This window comes from Sminthopsis crassicaudata, chromosome 1 (genome assembly GCF_048593235.1).
Source record: "Sminthopsis crassicaudata isolate SCR6 chromosome 1, ASM4859323v1, whole genome shotgun sequence".
Classification (NCBI taxonomy): domain Eukaryota; kingdom Metazoa; phylum Chordata; class Mammalia; order Dasyuromorphia; family Dasyuridae; genus Sminthopsis; species Sminthopsis crassicaudata.
Window position 1 is genome coordinate 251,172,266 of NC_133617.1, and position 25,282 is coordinate 251,197,547.

Consider the following 25,282-nt stretch of genomic DNA (forward strand, 5'->3'; position numbering starts at 1 on the left):
TCTTTGCCACAGGCTCTTCCCAGACTCTGACCATCTGATCTTTATTTCAATCACTGAGTGTATTTGTCTCCCTTTTCCCCCAATCTTTTGTTTCTATATGAATTCAAATTGTCTTATCATTGACCTTTTACTCTTCTATCTCTGCAGGTCAGCAAACTTTGAATTTTTGATAGTGCATATGAAGACTCAATATGAGAAATCAGAAGTCGAAAGTGAGAATTTTCATTTCTGTCTTCCCCTGCCCAAGGTTTCTAACATAGTTCTTGCCCAAGGAAAAGGAAAATAGGAGAGCAGCCACTGGTAATGCCCCCATGTTCTGGGATAGAATGTCCAGAAATGGGAGTGAGCTTCTGGGACAATAGCTAGGAGTATTGGGGTAGACTCTTGATTGTGGAAATGAAAAGAAAATGCCCCTGGAAACTGAGAAGAAGAATAATGATAATGATATTAATGAATAAATAATTACATAGCATTTTAAAGTTTGTGAAGCATTTTACATATATTATTGCATTTGACTCTTAAAAAACCTCGTAAGGTAAGTGATATCATTTCTTCTTGTTTTTTGGTTTTGGTTTTGGTTTCGATTTTGGGTTTTTTTAAGATAAGGAAATGGGGCAGCTAGATGGTGCAGTAGATAGAGCACCAGCCCTGAATTCAGGAGGACCTGAGTTCAAATCTAATCTCAGACATTTAACACTTCCTAGCTGTGTGACCCTAGGCAAGTCCCTTAACCCCAAATGCCTCAGCAAATAATAAAATAAGGAAATTTAGGCAGAGAGAAGTTAAGATGACTTACTAGCTTTGTAGATGTCTGAGAGAAGATTCAAACTCAGGTCTTTTTTACTCTAACTCCAACACTCATCTACTGTGTCATCTAGCTGCCTCATAAAAAGAGATGGTGAGGGCTTAGGGTGAGGAGAAAGGGATCACAGAGGGGAGGACCATTAGGACATGGTTTAACTTCCTCTTTCTCCTTCCTCATTATTCTTCTGGATGACAAGACTTCGTCAGAGCAGGGGAAGCAGTAGCATTAGAGTTAGAATAAGCGGGCATAGAAGTAATAGGAGTTCTGTGGCTAAACAGACTAAGATTTATTCTCCTTTTTTCTTCCTGTTCTTTCTCATTTTTTTTCCTTTCTCCTTTCTTACTGCTCTTTATATCTAGAAAAAAAAATGGTTGATAGAAGTCAAGAGAAAAACTTCAACCTCAGGGTACCTCATTGATGATTACTCTTTCCTTATAGGGCAGGTAGCCCTAATAGAATAAAAAGTAAAAGCAATAGTGACAGGGGTTTTATTGTAAGTAGATTTCTCCTTTCTTCTTTGTTGCCTCTGATGAGTTTTAAAATATATTAAAGGAACTCAGACCAGATTTGGGGAAAGAGATTAGGGGAAAACATAGCAAGGAATGATGCCAAATTCCATTTTCTCCTATCTTTTCTCTTTATACATACCTTATTTTTTATCACTGAGGGCCCTAGATGCCAATACCAGCTGTTCCTAATTTAAGATGATAAGTATTTATTGGTGTGAGCGCTGGGTGCATTGGATTAGGAATAAACAACATTAAAAGGTTATAAAAGATCTGGGAAATCCTAAGTAGCAACAGGGAGGAAATTGGTTTTCTAGCTCTCTACATGGGGTAACTATATAGGTATTAGTCCTGTTCAACATGGCTCAATTTAGGCAGGATGATTGATTGTAAGGCTAACCTGAGATATGGTATCATGAATATGATACAAATTAATCTTGGAGATATAACTGTCCTCCCAATCACTTAGGTTTATCATCTTAGGGGATGACTGAATCTGCCATCACAGCTTCCAGAGCTCTAGCCCACAGATGGTAAAAAGGACAGACAATTATTCAGAAAGAATTTACTAGAGACCCTTTCCTGGAAGGGAATATATTGCTCTGTTGCATTGCCCATGGAGCCATCTGGATCACAGTCCTAGGACAAGGAGAAGCACTAGCACACTAATTTCAAAGCTGCAGGGGAACAGGTACATTGTTCACAGTTGTAAGGCAGAAAAGAAGGCTTGTGGTCATTCACAGACCTAAATACAATGACTGATCATACCAGCTTTGGAAGAACTGAAAATTTGCAGATTACTCCATTCCAAGAACTAGTTTTGAAAACAGTAGCACAAAAAATCTGAAACTTAGGGCAATACCCCCTTCACCCTGGGAGCACAGTCCCAGTTCCTCATATAAAGTTAATGATCAAAAAATAGGTTGGAAAAATGAAAAAACAATACAAAAAGAAAGGTATTGTGGAGATAGGGAAGATCAACAGACTAAGAAGAGACCAACACTATCAAGATGGCTACATGCAAAGCCTCAAAGAAAAATGTGAATTGGTGTTAAGCCCCAAAAGTATTCCTGAAAGAGCTCAAAAAGAATTTTAAAAATCAAATCAAAGAGATAGAGGAAAAACTGAAAAAATTAATGTGGATAATGCAAGAGAATCATTCAAAAAGAATCAGCAGTTTGATAAAGAAAGAACAAAAAATTGGGAGAAATGTATAAAAATTCTATGAAGAAAACAACTTCTTAAAAAGTATAATTAGTCAAATGGAAAAGCTCACTGAACAAAATGATTCCTTAAAAAATAAAATTGGGTAAGAGAAAAAGGATTAAAATTTGCTGTTGTCATTTCATCTTTTCAATCATGTCCCACTATTTTTAACCATATTTGGGGATTTCTTGGCAAAGATATTGTAACAGTTTGCCTTTTTCTTCTCCAGCTCATTTGACAGGTGAGGAAACTGAGGCACATAGGGTGAAGTGACTTGCCCAGGGTCACACAGCTAGAAAATGTCTGAAGCTGGATTTGAACTTGCAAAGAGTCTTCCTGATCCCGGGCACTGCACTTTATCCAGTGTACCACCTAGCTGATGGAGATGGCAAATTAGTGAGTTAACAATTTCTAAAAATTTAATATAGATTAATCACCTAATAGCACACAAGTAAAAACATGTATATCTTAGGAGTAAAATAGGCACTACTCTATAATACATTTAAAAGCCCACAAATATACATCAATAATTTTGTATTTACTCTAATGGGTTTTTTAAAATCAGATGACTTCCTGACCAGGAAAAGGACTGGCCCAAGAAACCAGGGATGTGCCTAAAAATGCTTTAACAAGTCCTATTTCTGCCTTTATCTCACCCTAGATATTTGCCAGCTTCCTCTCTGTTCTATTTTAATCTTTCCCTTTTCTCTTTTTTATTTCTCTTCCTATGGTTCTCAATTAGGTTATTAGATTTTCTATCCCATTTCTCTTTTCTTCTCTCTATAATAAAATTGTAATGTAGAGGAGATAAATACTGGTGTTAGACCTAAATTTGAACTCTCATGTTGTCTTTGTGTCCCAGGTACCCATGTCCTTGTGATAAAATTAGGAGATATGTACTAGATTCTCTAGATGTTCTATAACATTCATTCAAAACCTTTTCTATTAATTTTTTATTCATAAGATCATAGATTTAGAACTAAAAGAGACCTTTTATTTCTGTTCAGTTATTTTGGTAGTGTCTAACTCTTCATGACCTCTTTTGGGGTTGTCTTGGCAAAGATATTGGTGTGTTTTCCCATTTCTTTCTCTAGCTCATTTTAAAGATGAGTAAGTAAGGCAAACAGGGCTAAGTGACTTGCCCAAAGTACTAGTATCTAAAACAGAATTCAAATTTAGGTCTTCCTGATTCTAAGTCTAGAACTCTATCTTTAACTAGCCAGCAATATTTAAGGATTTTTTTTTTCTGACTAAAAATGTTTCATGTATTTGGATGTGATAAGGTATTTCTGAATCTCTTCAGCAGCAATTATTGAATAGTAATGAGAAGAAAGCAAATCCATTGAAGGAAATAAAGATATTCAACTTAAAGGAGAAAGAAAACTTAAAAGGAAGAAATAATAGCTGCCCATGGAATTGTTATGAGAAAGATCCGTATAAATCTCTGTAAAAAACTGAGTTGGTATTATCATCATTGTAAGGAAAACTTGAACTTGTTTGTTCTACTCGGCCACAGAGGCCAGAATTGGAACAGTGGTTCCAATATGAGACTAAAACTCCTAACAATTATCGATGCACAAAAATAGAATGGGAGATGATGAGTTCCACTTCACTGGAAGTCTTTAGGAGAAAGTCGGATTGTCAGGGATTCTATAGAGAGGATTTCTATTCACATACAGGTGGAACTAATGGTTTCTGGATTCCCATCAAACTCTATTTTTGACCCTGAATAAATCAATTAACCTATGCCTGCAGTAGTTTCCTTATTGATAAAATGAGGATGATAATAGCACAATCTCCCAGGGGTGTGAGGATCAAATGCAGTATTTGTAAAGGGCAAACTTTGCAATGGTATATAAATTATATTATTATTTTTTAAATGAATAAACTTCACAATAAGTTTAAATAAAACAATAGGTGAATTTGAATTCAAATCATCATAAAAAATAGATGTAAAGAGTCCAAATGACAGTTTTTAATATAGATTTGAATGCTCAAAATAATTCAAATTGGATTATTTATCTGAATAATATATAATTACCTGAGGCAGTATAATCCCAGTCATAAAAACATAATACAAAATAATTGATTAAAAGCAATAAAAATCCAGAAAAGGTAAGCAAGTTAGGTGCAATCCACAGTGGCACTATCTGAAAAATACAAAAAGGACAAAAAAATCATACTTAAAATTTGTTAGAATGAAAAGTAAGAGTGAGTTAGATGTTAAATTAGTAATTCAGGTACCACCCACTAAATAGGAATAAACTGAGACACATATTACTTGGGTACATTATACTACCGTAGCATTGCATAAAATGGTAAAGATTTAGTAATACCAAAGAATTAATCACTAGACACTGTCAAACAGAATTATAATCAATATTCAATAAGATTTGCTTACTGAAGCAAATTCAATTACCAAAAACAGATGCTTTTTTTAAACAAAAAATTCCCAAGTCCCATCTACTAGTCCAATTATGTTTAATTCAGCAAAATTCCAAAACAAACAAACAAAAAAAACTTAACAGTTCCTTCTGTTCACTACACAGAATTTTAATTTTAAGACTAATTTAAACAATACCAACTATCATAAGCTTTCTGAAGAGGGGAAAAATAACATCATAATGAAACTGTAAATACATTTCAGGACTCAAACTCTACTGCTTTCTAAAAAATGACATTGTTTTTTCTTCTAACTCACATTTCTTATTCATAAAGCAATCTGTAAAATGAGGGGATTAGACTGGACATTGTCTAATGTTCTTTTTATCTCTCACCTAAAAATGCTAAAAAGAATATTCTAGTAAATGTTTAACAACCATTTCTTGGGGAGGGAAGAATATATAAAACATATTTAAGTTTAAGTTATTTAAATTTAAAGTTCCCAACACTTTCTGATGTCTAGACAATTACCAAACCAATAAATTAGGGTATAGTTTTGTATATTTCTGAGGTGTAAATTTTCACTCTGAAAATTTAACAGTCAGAACTAGAACAACCTGGCTCCATCATTCCACTGCCTATTTTGTATTACATACAACTATGATACTTTTGTATTGTCGTTAAACTTCACTGGAAAATCAGAATGATGACTTACTGCCAATATTTTGGAGGTGAGCAGCTACTACTCCTGAGCAAGGGGCAGCTGATAAAGCATGAAAGGAATTGATTAAAAAAAATGGAAACAAGCTATTCTCCCCTGTTTTTTCAAAAAAACAGAAAGCAGCAATTCAAGAAATATTAAAGTACCTACTATATGCCAGGAGGGATATAAGGAGTCAACCTGGGGATTTCCCAAAGTATAGCTGCAATTTAAAATGATGAGTCACAGGAAGTGGCAAAGTTATTTTCCAAGGATGACACAAGAGAACCACATAAAAATATGGTGGCAGCCACCCACCCACAATAAACTGAATTGGGCCCCACAATCAACATTCTGGACACTCGATTTAGTTAATAGTTGTAGAAATGGTAGGCAATAGTTATAATATGCAACCTTCCTAGAACTTATACTACATGTCTTCTAGTTTAAGTAAGGGGACTTTAATTAAAAGGACATTTAATATATTTTACAAACAAGAATAAAAATGCTGACAATTCATATGCAGCCACAATAATGAGGCTGTAGTAATGATTGCATTTATTAATTTATAGATAAATTATATTTATTTTTTTTAATGAAGTCACCTTCCTTATTTATTCCTCTTTATAACATTTTATATACAAATATTGTAATTGAGATTATAATGTTCCTGAGGACAAGAATTTGATGTCATTTTTTAAAAATCCTCTTTTCTAATCCTTATTATCTACCTAGTATGTAGTACAGCCTGTAATATATATAATAAGTACCCAATAAATATTTGATGAATGAATGACCACCTCAGAATTAAGCTTTAGAAGCAGTTATAATTATTAATAACTTTTTAAAAGAACTACAATATAGGAGATGGTATCCTCCCTGCATATCTTTTATAAACCAAAGAAGCTTACTATTGTCCTTTGCCAAAGGGAAAAAAAAAATCCCTTGTTTCTAAAAGAATCAAAAAAATAAATACATATAGAAAAATCAATACAATTACAATTCTTAATGTCTCCTGAATATAAGAACTGAATCTTACAGAAGTTAACAAATTGAGCAACTGGTGGGAAAGTGTAGCAATTTCAGTGAAACATATTTCAAAGATACTATCTATCCTATGTCCACTCATACTTGTGATTATAATCAATTAAATCTTTAAAATAATTGTTTTTCTGTTTTGAGGGGGTAGGAGAATTGTTTGTTCTATTAGCTATTTATTTCCAAATTAATTTATCTTTCTTTGGTCTCATCAATACATCAGAAGAAAATAAGAAAATAAAGCTTAAAATGTGTCATCATGCTTACCTTAACTATTCTATTCCAGAGGTGCTGCATAACATACACTGATAAAGGATTTGTATCTACAGCACTATACTGTGAAAAAAAAGGGAGGAAACATCAAAATTAGTGCCACATAAAAGTAAAATGATGAATATTTCAATTCACCAAAATCTAAATGCTTGCTAAATGCTTAATACAGGTGATAACAAAGACAAAACCCTAAACAGTCTCTGCCTTCAAGGAGGAAGATGTATACAACCTGTTTACAGAGAAGTAAATATAAAATGATTTCATGAGGAAGAAAGCTAATAATTGGGAAGATCAAGAGAGTAGCTACTTAAATCCACTTATTAAAAAAAAGAAAGAAAGAAAAAAGAAAAAAATTCCCAGTTACATAGATGAAAAAATATTTTGCTCAATTATTTTGTAATGGCTTTAAAAAGATGCTAAAAGAATTCACTATATAAGTGGGATAGGTGGAAGGGAATTTGTGAATGGATTTTCTCCCAGCCTAGAGATGGAATCAAGATATATAAGGGGTGAGTGACTCACATAAGAGTTAAGGTTTTAAAGAAGCATCTGTAATTCCTTACCCCTTTAATAGGTATGAAAATATCCTTCAGCCAAACTTGATATAATTAGAGACCAACTAGCTATTGACTGATCAAGTGCTTGATGGTCTTTCAAAGAGCAAGACATTCTCTGGCATTGAAGCAAGAAAGAGCTCTGAGGAGCATGCCTTCTGGTAGCAAAGATGAGAGTAAGAAATAGAAAAAGAACTGAACTCCTGAATGGGCAGCTAGGTGGTAGTGGATAGACCCTGAGTATGACCCCGGGTAAATCATTTCACCTCAGTGATTTGTCTCAGTTTCTTCAATTGTAAAATGAGCTAGAGACAAAAATGGCAAACAATTCCAGAATCATTACCAAGAAAACCACAAATGGCATCACCAAGACATGACAACAATCACCAGCTCTTGAGAGGGAATAATTTTGCCTTTCTTCTTGGCCAAAAAACATCTGGGGACAGAGAACATGGGGGGAAGGGAGGAGGGGAGAATTTCTCTTGGAGCACTGTTCATTCATCTTGTAGATATTACACCTGCAAAGAATAGTCCTAGTCTGTCAAGGCACAATACCAGAGCTTCATGAGATGAGAGATAGTTCCAGCCATTAGAAAGCTCAGAACCCAGAAGGAGTAGCATGAGAACACCATGAGGAGAAAGTATCATCTTTGAAGTATTTAAGATGTGAGTGTGCTGAGCCACTTGTCCTCCACTCCCTGCAAGATGTGCACCTCTATATTAATGTATATTGCTGTTTGTCATACTTCCTTTTCAAAAAGGACTGATGACATTATGAGGGTGATGTCTCGATGTGTATATGAATTAGAACTTAAATGAGACAGGGTTGCACAAAGTCATCACTCTGTCCTTCAGAGTCATCAAAGATCAGTAGCAAGAAAAAATGTCAGGACAGAAATGGCCCAGGATGCAGTGGATGACATGGCGTCTTTGATGCCTGACCAAGCTTTAAGCACTCCACAGAGCCTGCTTCAGTTGCCTTCATGGCTGTTGAAACCAATTGTTCTTTTCACCCATTGCTCTGAGGCTATTCTTCACATTCCCTCAACTCATCCAACTTGCCCGTTAGTTTCAATCTGGTTTAGCCCATCTATTAAGATGGCTTTACCAGGTTATATATAGGTCCATCTGTTGTCCCCACTGATGCTGTGTGAATCTATAGGAGAATGCCGAGGTTGAGAATTGGGGAAAATGTTTTGTAGTTATTCTTCTTCTTCCTTAATTACAAACTTATTCTTTTATCTGACTATAACCTCTTATCATTTGCTAAATAGGACCTCAAATACCTCTACTCTTAAGTACTTTTTCTTCTCAGACCATTAACCTTGCTTGGACTTAACTGTCCCCCCTTTCCAGTATCAACCCTATAGTTAGCCATTTCAACTCTACACTATCCTCTGTTCTGGAATCTCTTTGCTCCTTTGTCCTATCACTGCTTATCTCAGCTCTGCATTACTCCCACCATCCCCATGATTTCTAACTAGAGCCAGAAGAAGCCTCAAAGCTATGTTGAGTGGATACATTATAAATTTACATTATCCCATTTAAACAGGATTCTTACTGTAATGAGGCAGCCCTTTTAGAGTTGGGTGGTGAGAGAGAAAATCTAGTCCCAGATATTTATTAGCTGTGTAATCCTTGGACAAGGCACTTAATCTCTATGCCCCAATTTTCTCATCATTGTCAAGAGGATCTGTAGAGGGGATAGTGGGGGAACTCTGGATGAGGTCATTACATGGCTTATGTGCATTAAAGATGCACTATTTTGTTGAGTTTTAAAAAATTTTTTTATAAAATCTTAACTCTACCATTTACTTATTCAATTCTACAGCAGAGATCACAAATAGCAGATTCTCTCTTTCTAAAAATGGTTCTTTATCCATCTATGGAATAGAAATATTCATATATTCCCATAATATCCAATATTCCCAGCTGGGAAAGAACCAGTGGGGGTTCCATCTAGTTGCTGGACTATTCCTGAAGAAGGATGGCTCAGACTTCTCCTCCTAGAAGTCTAGAAAGCCCACATCTCCACCAATTCATCCATGTTATTCCTAGTGACACAAGTGAACTCTGTATGACTTGAGTAAACTCTGTAAAAATCTGTAAAAATCACAAAAATCATGTCCCCTTTAATCTGCAAAATAAATAAATAAATAAATAAATAAACATGGTTTTACATCCTCTCAAGAGAGAGAGAGATAAGCAATACCATTCAAGGGCAAATCAAACTCCTATTGATCTTTCAGGGAAGTCACAGTCTTAAGAAAGACTTCAATTGAGAAACCATGGTCTGATCAGCTCAAATTGCCCCTAGTCCCCCCACTCCCCCAAGAGCTGCTCATAAAATAGGTTTCCTTTTATTTATTTCTTTGCAGAAAGTCCAAAGTAGGACCCATCCACTGAGAAGACCTTCTCTTCTCAGTGCCAGCTTCCATTTCCCTAATAGGACTAAGAGACTGACTAAAGAAGTCAGTCTCTTAGCAAAACTGGCTTCCTATCCAACAATAAATCTCCATTTTTGCTATTAATATTTTGGGTTCATGAATTCTTCCATGAAGAACCTGAGGCTCCGACCAAATGGGGATTTCCACAACTCTCTGACTGCCACTAACCTCATCACTAGTATATGCTCCATTCCTAAAATAGCTAGATTGTGTATTGATATCCCAAAACATATAAACTCTATCTCTCCACACCTCCTCCAGCTAAAACAAGTAGATACCAGGAAATAATAGTAGGAAGAAAAACAAATAATATTTTATTTTTCCAATTACATGTAAAGATAGTTTTCAACATTCATTTTTGTAAAACTTTGTGTTCCAAGTTTTTCTCCCTCCTTCTCTAACTTTTTCCCTCCCCAAGACAGTAAGCAATATAAAATAGATTAAATACATGCAATACTTTTAAACATATTTCAATATTTGTCATATTGTACCCCAAAAAAAATCAGATCATAAGGGAAAAACCATGAGAAAAAAAAGCAAACAAACAAAAAAGGTGAAAATTGTATAATTTCATCCACATTCAGTCTCCATAATTCTCTTTCTGAACACAGATGGCATTTTTCACCCAAGTGTGTTCAAATTGTCTTGAATAATTGCATTGCTAAGAAGAGCCAAGTACATCACAGTTGATCATCACATAATGTTGTGAACAATCACAACAGTACAATGTTCTTCTGGTTCTGCTCATTTCACTCATCAGTTCATGTCTTTCCAGACTTTTCTGAAATCAGCCTGCTCATCATTTCTTATAGAACAATAAATACCCCATTACATTCCTATAGCATAATGTATTCAGTCATTACCTAACTGAAGGGCATTTACTCAACTTCCAACTTCTTGCCACACCAAAAAAAAAAAAAAAAAAAAAAAAAAAAGCTACTACAAAACATTTTTGTATATGTGAGTCCTTTCCCCACTTTTATGATCTTTTTGGGACACAGATACAATAGTGACTCTGTTGAATCAAAGGGTATGCACAATAAAATTAAGATTGTTCAGTTCCTTGTTAAGCAGCCTCATGGCCCTCCACTTCCATAACTTAAGCCCTACTGAAGCTCAAAACTCCAAATTCAAGCCTTCCCTTGTAGTAGGAATTACAAATAAATGCCTCAGGATTTTAAATGATGGCTTGAAAATGTATTGCAAATCTTAAGTCTTTGCTGCTGGTTTCTTAGTAACAGATCTCCATTTTAAATAAGTATGTCACTTTCTGAGGAGTGACAGAAATTTAAATACTCTTCTTTTAAAAAATGCCTCATTTTTAATGTAATTAATTTTTCTTTCCCAGAGGAACCAAATTATGCTCCCTTTTTGTATCACACTACCCCCTCAAAAGCAGGTTTCTCAACCTACCTAGATTAGTCAGCCAATTAAACCAGCCTTTATTATGTGCTTATTATGTATCAGGTACTGTGCTAAGATATTAAGAGTCATAAATAAGCTCTATAAAGATACAAATTTAGCTGTTTTGTGTTTTTCTGTTACCAGACATTCTTATCATTTTTATGTGTCAATAATTCCTTTAGAAATTTAACCAAGTATACATACCCTTTCTCAGAATAATGTTTTCATATGTATAAAAATGCAAAGAATTAACAATGAACCTAATTAGATTGAAATATTTATCAAAAAAAATTGAACAGATTAGATTAAGAACCTTGTAAATCAAGTAAAATGCCCATGTAAGACTAGTTTCTAATACTATTCATTACTCTATCAAAGAGAAACCATTCAAAAGTCTTATCTAGACATTCTTTTGCAGCCTGACTCAGAGACAATATTGAAATGTTACTGAATATGTTTAAATTCTTTATAGTGCAGCTCTGGAATTAGTCTGACAACTCAGTACCAGATTTAATTTTTAACTTATTTTTAAAAAACTTATTATTTTCTTCTTCTCACTTCTTTCAAATAAAAAAAGAGGAAAAACAAAACACTTGTAACAAATATGAATGCTCAAGAAAAATAGATTCCCCTATTAGTCATGTCATATATATATATATATGTATATATGTATATATATATATATATATATACATATATACATATATATATAATTATTCATATTTGGTCTATCACCTCTTTCTCAGGAGGTAGGTAGAATGCTTCATTATTAATTGTCTGGATTCTTGGTTGATCATTCCATTGATCACAGTTCTTAATTTTTTCAAAATTGCTCATTTTCAAACCATTCTCTAATTGATAAATGGTCAAAGGATATGAACAGACAATTTTCAGATGATGAAATTGAAACTATTACCACTCATATGAAAGTGTTCCAAATCAGTACTGATCAGAGAAATGCAAATTAAGACAACTCTGAGATACCACTATACACCTGTCAGATTGGCTAAGATGACAGGAAAAGATAATGACGAATGTTGGAGGGGCTGTGGGAAAACTGGGACTTGTTGGTGGAGTCTTGAAAGAATCCAACCATTCTGAAAAGCAATTTGGAACTATGCCCAAAAAGTTATCAAACTGTGCATACCCTTTGATCTAGTAGTGCTACTACTGGGCTTATATCCCAAAGAAATACTAAAGAAGGGAAAGGGACCTGTATGGGCCCAAATGTTTGTGGCAGCTCTTTTTGTAGTGGCTAGAAACTGGAAGTTGAATGGATGTCCACCAATTGGAGAATAGTTGGGTAAATTATGGTATATGAATGTTATGGAATATTATTGTTCTATAAGAAATGACCAGCAGGATGAATACAGAGAGGCTTGGAGAGACTTACATGAACTGATGCTAAGTGAAATGAGCAGAACCAGAAGATCACTATACATTTCAACAATGATACTGTATGAAGATATATTCTGCTTGAAGTGGATATCTTCAACATAAAGAAGATCTAATTCAGTTCCAGTTGATCAATGATGGACAGAAACAACTACGCCCAGAGAAGGAACACTGGGAATTGAATGTAAACTGTTTGCACTACTGTCTTTCTACCCAGGTTACTTATACCTTCAGAATCCAATTCTTACCGTGCAACAAGAAATTTGGTTTTACACACATATATTGTATCTAGGTTATACTATAACACATTCAATATGTATGGCATTGCCTGTCATCTAGTGGAGGGAGTAGAGGGAGGGAGGGAGGGGAAAATTTGGGAAAATGAATACAAAGGATAATGTTGTAAAAAAAAAAATTTGCCCATGCATATGTACTGTCAAAAAAAATTCTAATTATAAAATTAATTTTAAAAATATAAAATTAAAAAAAGAAATTTATCCAAAAACAAAACAAAACTGCTCAATTTTACAATATTTTTGTCATTGTATAAATTGTTGGTCTATTCACTTCATTCTGAATCAGTTAATACAAGTCTTTGCAGTTTTCTCTAGAGCCATTTCTTATACTCATTTATCATCATTTGTTTATTCTCCACTTAATGGACAGCCTCTTAATTTTCATTTCTTTGCCACTTCAAAAAGAGCTGCTATAAATGTTTTATAGGACCCTTTTATAGGACCCCATTTCTTCATAATCCCTGTACATAGATACACTGTTATCATTTATTCCTCGTGCCTCCCTTTAACAAAGAAAAACTGAGCAATACCCTCTCACCAAAGGGGTTATTTCTGACAGTACATCTAGTATTCTGCAATCTATACGTATTGTGATCCTATACTTATTGTGAAAGGGTTATTTATGAATCTTCCTTGTTCCTCTAGAACCAAGAAAAATATCAGTAGAGGTATTAATATGTAATAGTAAGGATTCCTTTCACAGATGTTTTGAAGCTGATAGCTGCTGAGTTCTCTACCAATTAAAATTTTCTGATCCTTTGACTTGCTTAGGTCATATGACAAATCAAGAACTTGAACTCTAATATTTGTGCTAAGATTTTGTTTTTTGTTTTTGTTTTTCCAAGACTTTATCAAATAAAATTACATATTACAGAATGATAAATGGTTTTGATTAAAGGAAACTTCCAGATCATCTAGTCCACACTTTATTTTATAGATAAGGAAAGTAACACCTAGAGAAATTAGTAACATTTTACTAAAAAGCCAGATTCTATGGAAATTAAAACTCATCATCTCAAACAATTATAGACAAAAAGTTAATTTTTAAAAAGTTATAGGAAAAGAAAAATGGGAAGAACCTCAACACTACTTAAATATTGGGAAGAAATAAGGAAGACAAAAGCTTGTTTTGCTCTGGTTGAAAAAAGTTCTTTATCTAAAGAGCCTGTGTTAGAATTCAGACTATTGAAGGATACTAATATGAATCATAATCATGTGACTATATGGAACATATCAGTCAAAAAACACTATCATATTTCTTTTTTAATATTTGCGTATATAACTGATACTTTTTTAAAACAACATCTGACTATCTTTATTTAGAGCAGGGGTTCTCAAACTATGGCCCTCGGGCCACATGCAGCCCGATGAGGACGTTTATGTGGGCCACCGGGTTATGGCAAATGGACTGAAGGGTGGAGACAGAGTGTGAGTTTTTGTTTTTACCATAGTTTAGCCCTCCAACAGTCTGAGGGACAATGAACTGGCCCCCCCTATTTAAAAAGTTTGAGGACCACTGATTTAGAGGATACTAATAAACCAGGATTTAGCATTCGATCAAAATTTGATTACATGCTATATCCAGGATCTGTGATTACATGCATGAAATTTTTCCCTTTTTGACAGAGATCACTGTCCTTCTATAATTGAGCAAATGGTATTCCAGTGTTGTGGCTGAAAATTCATCATCCTGTGACTAGCCATGCATTAATATCAATAGTTCAACAAATAATATTAATTACTTCCTATGTACCAGACATTGTGCTAGTGCTTGAATGGGACTGATTGGATGAAGTATTTCTCGGTATTGTCACATGATCCCTATTTCCAGAACTGGGACCTTGGGGAGGTCATTTGATCTCTGGAGGAATGAACTTTGAACCTAAGATAAAGGAGTTGCAAGAAGAATGAGACCTTTGGGAGGCATCCAGCATTGGTGACCATTGGTCAAGGATGGTTATGTCCTTTTAGTCTATCCAATGAGAAGGCTCGAGTCTTTTGCTTTTAAACCCTGAACAAGCTGGAAGCTGATCAGGTTCCAGGAATACCTGGTGGGAATTGAGATGACTCCCAAGTGTGTCTGGGCCTCTCCCTGCAGGGATTAAATAAATGCTTTCTCTTTGTACCTGATGATGTCTCTGATTAGTTAATTGGGAAGGGGGTCTTGCAGCCGACCTGCCCTACACAGTTCATGGGGGCTCATCCGGGATCTGGCTTCCCAAAGAGATGGCTGGGATCCTGATTCAAGGTAGGTGCCAGGTTGGGTTCTCCAACCGAACTTGAGATCAGACTATCAGCCTTTCTCTCTGTGAAGAATGGGCCTAGGGAGAATAGACACTCAGATACAAACAGAAGACAAGCAAGTCTTCGAAGATGAAACCACCTAGGGTGAGAGATAAAGCCAGGTAACTTATGCATGTGTGATCTTAGATGGTGGCTTTTTTTAAAACTGCAGCTCCTTGCTGGTTCAAACATTAATTGCTTCTACTGTTTAAAGGAACAAGGAACAGCCAATATTTACATGGTGTTAATAACAATGTTTTATTTTTATTTTTCAAGTCTATAGCTGCTCTAAGAAGTTTGTTGGAACTGTAAGTTTTCTGAAAGCAATTTATTTCTACTAAAATATCCCATCTGTCTTCAGCAAATTATTTAATGTTTATTTAAGTGCAAAATAGTTTCCTTGTTTAAGGAATATGATTTAAAAAACAAACTAGAGCAGAATTTTAATCTGATCTGATAATTTGATAAAATTTAATTTTTTTTTTTTTTTAGAATGAAGAGAGTATTAATATTAAATCGGAAAGTTTCTTTTATGTGGAAACAGGATGGACAATGTACAGTTTAAAATTATTCTCTGTACTGGGTATTTTAAAAGAAAAATGATCTGTAATGTTGAACTCAGAACCATCTACTTAGATATAAAGGATAAGCTGTATAAGCTATGAACTTTCTAGGATGAATCTCTTACTATGATCCTTGATAGCTAGATTCATCTGAAGCTTTGATTAATGATAGTTGCTGTAGGAGATAAAATCTTTTGGGACTGCAGCTGATATTTATTTGGAATTTTAAATTCAGGTAGCACTGTCAGGATAGATCATCAAACTAATGCTTCACCATCTGAAAGGAATATTCCACAAGCTACTCAGAAGAAGCTGTTACGAGTAGAAGGTAACATTTGGAAAAGAATTAGAAGGATGATCTTGGTCTCTGCTGAAGGTAGGATCCTTCTGACTCAATTTCCCAGTGGTCTTCTTTTGAATGAGAACCCACCTGACTATTCCCCAGTCTGGTTTAAAGTGGAATGATTAAAAAGAAAAAAATTAGAACAGTTACCTGAAATAAAACTGCCTTAAATAAATCATGCCCCTGATTTTTTTCCTCTTACAACAAATGTCTGTAATCAGAGAGAGTGGTCAGTGGGAGATATAAAACACAACACAAGTATATAGATATTTTAATTTGCAGCCCAGCCCTAGAGGACTTTCTGGTTACTGCTCTTATATCTTTTAACTCTTTTACTTGGGGGGGATGGGGAAGAGGTAGAGTTCCTTTATCTAAAGGCTTACTTTACCCAAGTACTTGAGGCCACTCCCACTTTACTTTTTGTTCATAGAGAGAAAGCAGGCCATCTTATCACACCCTGAATTGGCTTATTTTTTTTTTTAGGACCGGTCTTGCACTCCACCTGTCCCACACATGCTGGAGATAGAAAGAAAAGCAAAAAACAGTCCCTGCCTTTAAGAAATTCACATTCTAATGGAGAAGACAACATTGAAACAACTACGAACAAACAAGGTATATATAGTGCAAATGTGTGATAATTCCAGAAGGGAAAACACCAGGGGAAGAAGGATGGGGAGAGCCTATTTATATCTTTCTTTAAGATTGCAAAATGTTTTACTTACATATATCATTTGATCCTTATAAAAACTCTGTGAGCACAAGAATTCTTTTCAAAATATATTAATTGAAAACTGAAATGCAAAATAAGAAAAAAAAATAGAAAAAGAAAGACAGAAAAGACACTGTCATGTCCCCCCCAACTTCCCTCAACACCAGGAAGCTTTCAAAATATGTAACAATAAATGTCCATATGAAGAAAGAATATGTAATAATAGAATACTTTGTATTTACATTGTCCATCTTTGCTTAGGTTTTCTTTTGTTCTCTGCTGTTTACTCTTTATTATTTTTCACCATTCTTCCCTCCAACCTGCCCCAAGCAAGATTACAATTAAACATGGATATATTTATGAAAACATGTGCAGATATATATATACACTCACAGAGACCTGGGCACATGCACATATACACGTGTGCGTATGTATGTATACACACATATGTATATTATTTACACCTACATACATACATGCACACATATACCCACACATATATGCATGTGCATATGCATATATGTATATAAAACAATATCAATATGGCTTATATATGATATAGATTTTTCTCTTCATTGAATCTTTTTAAAATTTGACCTTGAGATCAATTATTATTACTCCTACTTGTTTTTCTAATAAATTCCACTCTTAATCATGTTATTATGTTTGTATATATCTATTATTTCCTATCTTTTTCTACTTGACTTCTACCCTTTGCCCTGCACTTAACTATTACAAACCCCCTCCCCCAAACCATGGATCTTTCTCTTATCAGTAGGTCCTAGGACAAGCCCCATTTGGTCATCATTTGGCACTTGATTGACTGAGATTGAATGTAAATAGCAATCATTTCTGCGTTGGTCAGAAATCCTGAGAGTCTTCTCCCAGTTTCATTTATTTAGGTTTTTTTTTGGTTTGTTTGTTTTTTGGATTATAGGTAAAAGAGATTCTTTGCCTCAGTTGCTACCTAGCAAGTACAGACTCAGTCAAACTGAGACCTGTTGAAGATCTTAGGTTGCCCATTGCATCCAGAGCCATCTTCACTTGTCTTGATCTATTTATCTGCCACTAGATCCAGTTGGCTCTAGAAGGGAAAGTGAGGCAGGTAACTGTAAGGATGCGGTTCCTACAAAACAAGAGAAGGGAATTGTAAGGGTCCTTTAAATAAGCCCCTCAGCACACCAGGAGATTAAGTGGCCCGGAAGTAATCTCTGTAGATATTAGGACTGCCCTGTGGGTGGCATCTTGGCCATACTGAGATAGCTTTGTAATGGGTGATGACTCTCTCACTGGTTGGCTGTGTGTGTGACTTCACAGGCCCTTTATAAGCCCACTGCAGACAGCAGTCACTCTCTTTAACCTGCTCCCTAACCTGGGGTAGCTGAGCCAAGCTGATGGATAGCCCAGAGAGGTAAGGAGTTTGGTAGTGAACATATGGGTCTTCTGACCAGGTGTTCACTAGGGAACTGACAAGTCAGGGCATTATGTGAGTAGGTATAATAAAGGCTTTTAAGATTACAAGTGGCTGTTCTTGAGCGTGCTACCAGTTATTAAACTATAAATTCAAGAGATTGTGGCCAGAGACCTTTGAAGGCCTCAGAGGAGGCAAGCCGGGTAGAGTTGACACTGCAAAGGTCAGTGGTTAAAGGTACTCTGTTAGGCCTAGGGCAGAATAGTAATTGTAACTGCCAGGAGAGCACGTTACAAATGGCGCCTGAATGTGGACACATCAGGAATTATCAGGTTTTGAAAATATTTAATATTCAGAATTAAGATTCTGAAAGATCTGGTACAAACGCCACTTTTAGGAGGGAAGGCAGAGAGGCAATATGGACCCAGGTAACCCCGGGATCAGGCTCAAGGACACAGCTGAACATAATGCTTATATAAAGAGGTTAAAGAGCCAGATGGAAGATCTTTTAACAAAGATCACCACTGAAGAACAGCAGGAAGTTTGTAATCAAGCTCCCAGAAGGCTATCCCCACACCCATTAAATATAGCTCTGAGAGGGAGCAACCTAGAGCTAATGTGTTTGTATGACAGTACAGAGTATAAAATGCGACAACTAGAAGTTGAGTTAAAAATAGAATGGCAAACAATTAAAAAAGAATTACTGGAATTGCAGGTTAAACTACAGATTGAGATAGAGAAAGAAGAAAAAGCTAGGTTACTACACAAACCAGTGGCTGAAGTTAAGGAGGGAAATAAACGAACCACAGCTTATCTTTCTTTCACTCTCCTATACTCCCTACAGGACAAAACCTTATAGTTTGAAATGAAATGTTTTAAGACCAATGGACATTATGGCTTCATTCCAATCTGGAGAAGCAGCTAGACATGTGATCAACCATTTTCCCATTATAGAAATTTCACATGCATTTAAGACAGTTTATGGATTGGCTTACAAATATGTTGCCTTTAGGTGTTTTTGCATTGAATTTGACTTTGCCCATTCCATTGGCATTTCTTATAATCCTATTAGTAAAGTTATTACTGCACAGACTATATCCCCAAGATCTTCTCTTCTAAACAAGAGAGGGGAATTTTGGGATATGCACAAGATGTGGCAATACATATATGTGATTGCTTGCAATTTTTAAATTTTGATTTTACATTTTTGAACACTTTTGATTTTACATCTTTTAAAGTATTTTGATTTTACATTACTAAGTTATTTTGGTTTTACACTTTTAAATTATTTTGGTTTTACATTTTTAAATTCTTTGCATTTTACCTTAGCAATGCACTTCGGGCATACACAGAAAGTGCAGCTAAGTGATAGACTGACTAACTTTTGTCTGACTTTTGTTAATCTTTTTGACAACAACTTTGTTTCCACTGTAATGTGGAAAGGCCTGGATGGCATTTGGAAAGGCCCAAGTTGGGCCCCGGGTACATTCCTTCCTAGGTGCAGATCCAGCAGCAGAGTTGATCCCCACCAGAGACATTTATGACCCGGGGATCCAAGAGAAAGACCAGACAACAGCCCAGAGGGACCAGCCAGATGTCAGCAGCCCTCCAGACACTGATGGCAGCAATGTCCCTCCTGAACATGACACCAGAGACAGCAGACAGTTCCAGTGTTGCAGCTGAAATGGGCTGTTTTGGGTGGTATGCAATATAAAGACTGTAAATGGACAATGGGCCTGCTTGCTTCTCCTGTGGCTACTTGCCATATGGTGGCCTGGGGTGAGGCTTTGCCCTGTGCTTTCTATTGAAGGACTCTGCTTTTAAATTAGTGGGTGAAAAACCAACGCACCCACCTGCCATTGTTATTGAGATAATGTTATGGACATGACTTTGCTTATGTGCACCTGTGAAACTAGAATTGCTCTAAAATTGTGAAAAATGCAATAGAGAATGTGATAAGCTAGAATTGACTTCCCACCTCAGTGTTGACATCCTACTTCATTGACATCCAACCTCTTTGGCTTATTATCTCCTTGAATATGATGTTAATGAATGGGTTGAACACTTGGGCCACTGTTGAGCCTGGTTCTCAGTGTCATACTTCTGTTTACTGATCTGCTGCTTTGTACCTCCCTGGGCATAACACTCTGTCATCTCATGGATCAAACACCACACTCTGTGTAAGGCATGATTTAAATTGATCCTAAATTGGAGATTACATTTTTTTGTACCTCTGTTTAAATATGGATGTGTTTCATATATTGAGAGCTTATTTCAAAACACTTTAAACAAAATAATGAAGTTCAATTACAATAGATACAATAGAGTAATTGCAAGAAGACAATAAAATTTCTTCATCTAGGTGGTATATGGGAACAAATCCTGGACATGTCCACATATCCTACTTTGGGACACTCTGACACGTAGTAGCTGTGGAATTACTTCACCTCTGAGCTTCAGTTTCCTTATTTAAAAAAAAAAGGATACAAAATATATTTATTGACAAGATTATTAAGAGAACTAAGATAATGGATATAAAGTACCGCATAAATATGATTTGTCTCTTTGTACAGTCTTAATTCTCCCTTAGTAGGATAGTGCTTAAAAAAAATTGTTGACTTACTCATTAAAAAAATGTCATTATCATATTTCATAAAGATCCACCCTAAGCTAGAGTCAGCATAGTAGTAAATAGAGAATTGGCCCCAGAAACAGGATCAGATCTATATTTTAAAACATATACAGAGGTAGCAACATGGGGATGCAAAAGGAGGCAACACATCCACATCCAGAGAGAGAATTATGGAAAATGAATATGGACCAAAGCATAGTATTTTCCCCTTATTTTGTTGTTTTGTTTGCTTCTCTTTTTTTCTTGAGTTTTTTTTTCCTTTCACCTTTTGATCTGATTTTTCTTGCACAGTATGATGAATATAGAAATATGTTTAGAGAATTGCACATGCTGTCTATAGAATGGGGTGGGAACAGGGAGGGAGAAAAATTTAGAAGTATTTGGTAAAATAAAAACACATTTAAAAAAACAAAACAAAAAAGGAATCAAAAAACACTCTGTTCTCAAAATATATATAATCTCATGGCAGAGACAATATGCAAACAAACATATACAAAGCACGCTATATTCAAGATATAATCTTGAAATAATTAACAGAGAGAAGGCTCTAGAATTAAGAGGTATTGGGAAAGGTTTCCTGCAAAAGATACATACTACTTATGTAACCTAAAGCAAATCATTTACTCTCTTGGTAACTCTCTAAAATTATTCATTTCAAAGAAGGTGTTCCCCTGCATTAGCAGAAGAAAGTTCCTTAGGGAGAGCAAGTTCCTCATTAAGAACTACCAACAGCAGTGAAATCACAGGTAACTATTTACCCTGAGCTAAGTCATTTCTTTTTCTCTCCTTATAATTCACGTGGGATGAGTTCCCTAACTCTATGGCTCACTATGAATTAGTATGGTTGTGAGAGGTAAGAAACATACAATTAAAAAAACAAAACAAAACAATTTTCTTGATGGCTGAACTAAAAGTGGCCACCTAAATGTTTCCCTTGATAATACAATACTCTGGTATACACACAGGATAAATTTCTTACACAGGTAATGAAATGAAAGGAACTATAAGTTATATATAGCTATTACTATAACCTCTTATTTGAATAATTATCAAAGAAAATAATTCATTTGTTTTCATTCTGTCTCTGACTCCATGCACTTTGGGTAGATCCACACATACACAAAAAGACTGTACAAAGAGCAAAGAAACTGTCAAAGAACAAACTGCATTTTTTTCAAGCAAAGAAAATGGATTTCAGATGGAGTCAATCTGGTTAATTATCTAAAATGATATCAAATGAGAATATCGTATTGTGAAGCAAATTGGCATATTTAAAATAGGTTGTGCTCAAATAGAATTAACAAATGTGAAAAGATTTTATTATCTGGATTTTGGCTTAATTTTTAAGACATTAATAAGAAAAAAATCTGTATTATTTAAGAACAGACCTAGAACATAGAGTTTGAGTTATGTTGCAGGTATAATCTTTGGACTTCAACAGTATTTCTGAATTTGTCATGTTCATGTTTCAACTCTTTGTGGCAACTCAAGAAAATAGCTCCTATTTAAGTCACATAAAACATTAAAAAGTTCAACAACCACTTTCCTTCACAACAATCCCATGAAGTGAGTTCAACAACCACTTTCCTTCACAACAATCCCATGAAGTGGGTATACAAGTATTGTTTACCCCACTTTGCAGATGAGGAAATTCGGGGAAGAAAAGTCACTTATCTATGAATCCATAGTTAATAAGGTTTGGACATTCACAGTACCATACTATTTGCCCTATACCACATGGGGGAAGAATAGAGGGGGGTTCCTAATTAAACAGGATTATATACAGAGAGAAAAAATCCCAAACAAGAGCATACAAAAATACCATTTCAATTTGCTTTTGGAATGTACTTTGCATTTATAGTTGAATATGCACAATACTGGGTGAGTCCCCTTGAAACAATAATACTATCTTGTGTAGACCTGACTCAGTAGGAGTTTGCCAATTATATAATATCTGGAGCCTGACTTGTGTACAACTCAACCATGCATGCAATATATTCTGCATCAGCTTCATCTTTCAGACAGATGAAAGTCACCAGAGACTTGGTAAAAGTTCTCTTTCTTTCTTAAACAAAACTAGGCAAGAAATCATGGTTAAAGTACTTACTTGAAGTAATTGTAATTTCAGGAGAAAATGAGTCAAGAGGAACACAATGATATACTCTATATACTAGAAAGTACATTTCCAAAAGTTGAAAGAAAAGATTGCAAGGTAAGACACACTGACACTCTAAAATGGGTTATGCAATAATGAATGAAAAGAAAAGAACACGTGCATTCAAGAAATAATAGCCCAAGATAGATAAGGAGATAAAAAGAGAGTGCTTAGCTGCTTTAAATTAGATCAAGTCTCCTATCCCAGATGAAGTACTTAAAGAACTTGTAGATTTAATTAATGAAACACAATTAATGATCTTGGAAGAATCATGGAGAATGGAAGAGGGTACTGTGTGACTAAAAGAGTACCAAGAACAGAAATGATATCTAAATTCTTCTACAAGGTTTTGAAGGGGAAGAGTAAAAAGGCTGCAAGAGTCAGGAAGTCTGGTGGATGAGAATTAGATTTTTCCCTAGACATTAATTCAGAAGAAGGTTGAATAGCAAATTCTGTTTACATTAGGGCTTGGAAGGAATCTGCTAATTGCCCATCTAAGATGGGCATATCCTTATTTTTTGTTTAGGCTCCTGATATAAAAAGAAACAAGGAGACTCGTCTTCCAATCCCTAAAAGCATTTATAATACCATTTATAAGCAATAACTACACACAAACACACTCACATACAGAAATACTTGGAATTGTCATAATAGGTACTCCATGTTCAAGGAATTCTGAGAGTTCACATATACTCAGAACTCACAAGATTCTACTAATGTGTTTATTTTTTCTCCAGAGAGGCAGTATATTCAAGTACTTCAAAGTAAAGACATAATGAAATAGCATAATAAGAAAAACTGCACAAGGATTTCACTCCCCCCCCCCCACCATAAACTTAAGACACACTCTCCCACTAATACATCCTATCAGTGGGAAGAGCAGGCATGTATAAGGCTGACACATGAGGTTTCCCCCTTCTGTTCTGATTCCTCTTTTATAACATGACTAATGTGAAAATGTTTTATATGACATGTATAACTTCTATCTGTCAATTTAGAGTGAGGGGAGGAAGAGAAAAAATGGAAATCAGAATCATATAAAAGTAAATGTGAAAAACTAATAAATAATTTTTTAAAGAACATTTTAAAAAGAAGGGGGGTAGAAATAAGACTCACACAATAAAGGAATAAACTAAGGTCTCAATATGTCAAAGGGCATATCATTAATGGTTCAGGATCACCAATGTCTTCAGGAGGTATTATCCTATTGAACTGGCTGGTAGCATTCCCCTCTGACTATGGTATCACCTAGGTATGGAAGTATCTCTTGGACATTGTTCCACTTGTCATCTGGTGAGTGTTATTATTCCTTATTATTAGCTTCTGGGATCATTCTTTAAAGGGAACTATCAGGAGCCACCTTAATTTTAGTTGGCCACAGTATATTTGCTAGAATTTAAGAGCAAGCTGATTACTGTTTTGTTTTTACATTACAAACATCACAAAATTATTCCTACTTCCTGAAAAGTCTTTTATAAAGTAAAACAAATAAAAATAATGATTATAATTATTTCAACTAAAAGTTCATGCAACATTTCATGAAAATGAAAATTGATTAGCCATCTTTAGCCATGTTGATCTATATCTGGCCACAGGACCCAGATGGCTCTGGAGGGTAAAGTGAGTCAGGTGGCCTTGCACAACCCTTTCTCACTCAAATCCAATTCACTTGCATGTCATGGAATCATCTCCCTAATGTCATGGTCTTCTTCAAGAACAAAGGACAAACAACACCACTAACAACCCTTGCAAGTTAACACAGGTAACTTTAAGTTACTTGGGTAACAACTCTATTCTGTAAACTTGTACCTCTATCATTTTAACTTCACCCCTCATCCCATTTCTGAGACACTTGCTTAACCTAAAGGTCACATTGATCCAATCTATTGGGGCAAGTCCAAATTCCATAATCACATGCCTTATTTATGGTTAAGAGGGGGTTTAAAGGGGGAGATCCAAATTATCAATTTGGATTATTATCAATTGTAATTGATATCAATTAGTATTTGAATAGTATTGCAATCAATAGTAATTACCAAGATGAAATCAAAGGTTTTTACTTTTTAGTCAACCAGAAGTAGATACACCTATGCTGCTCAAGTCCTTGCTCTGTCATCTTGTTAACCACTATAAAAGACCCTATCAGCTCTCACTCAGGGCCTTTGGTCACTGAGAATCCA

The 25,282-nt window shown here is 35.1% G+C and overlaps 1 protein-coding gene across 1 annotated transcript in view; it reads right to left on the reverse strand.

Annotated features, from left to right (window-relative positions):
* Positions 1-25,282, reverse strand: part of LOC141548743 (ethanolaminephosphotransferase 1-like) — a 157,173-nt gene that overhangs the window by 78,347 nt on the left and 53,544 nt on the right. The window contains exons 2-3 of the mRNA XM_074277888.1: positions 6,905-6,973; positions 4,559-4,667 (exon numbers count right to left, since the gene is read on the reverse strand). Of these exons, the coding sequence (XP_074133989.1) occupies positions 4,559-4,667; positions 6,905-6,973 (178 nt within the window). The remainder of the gene's footprint in view (positions 1-4,558; positions 4,668-6,904; positions 6,974-25,282) is intronic.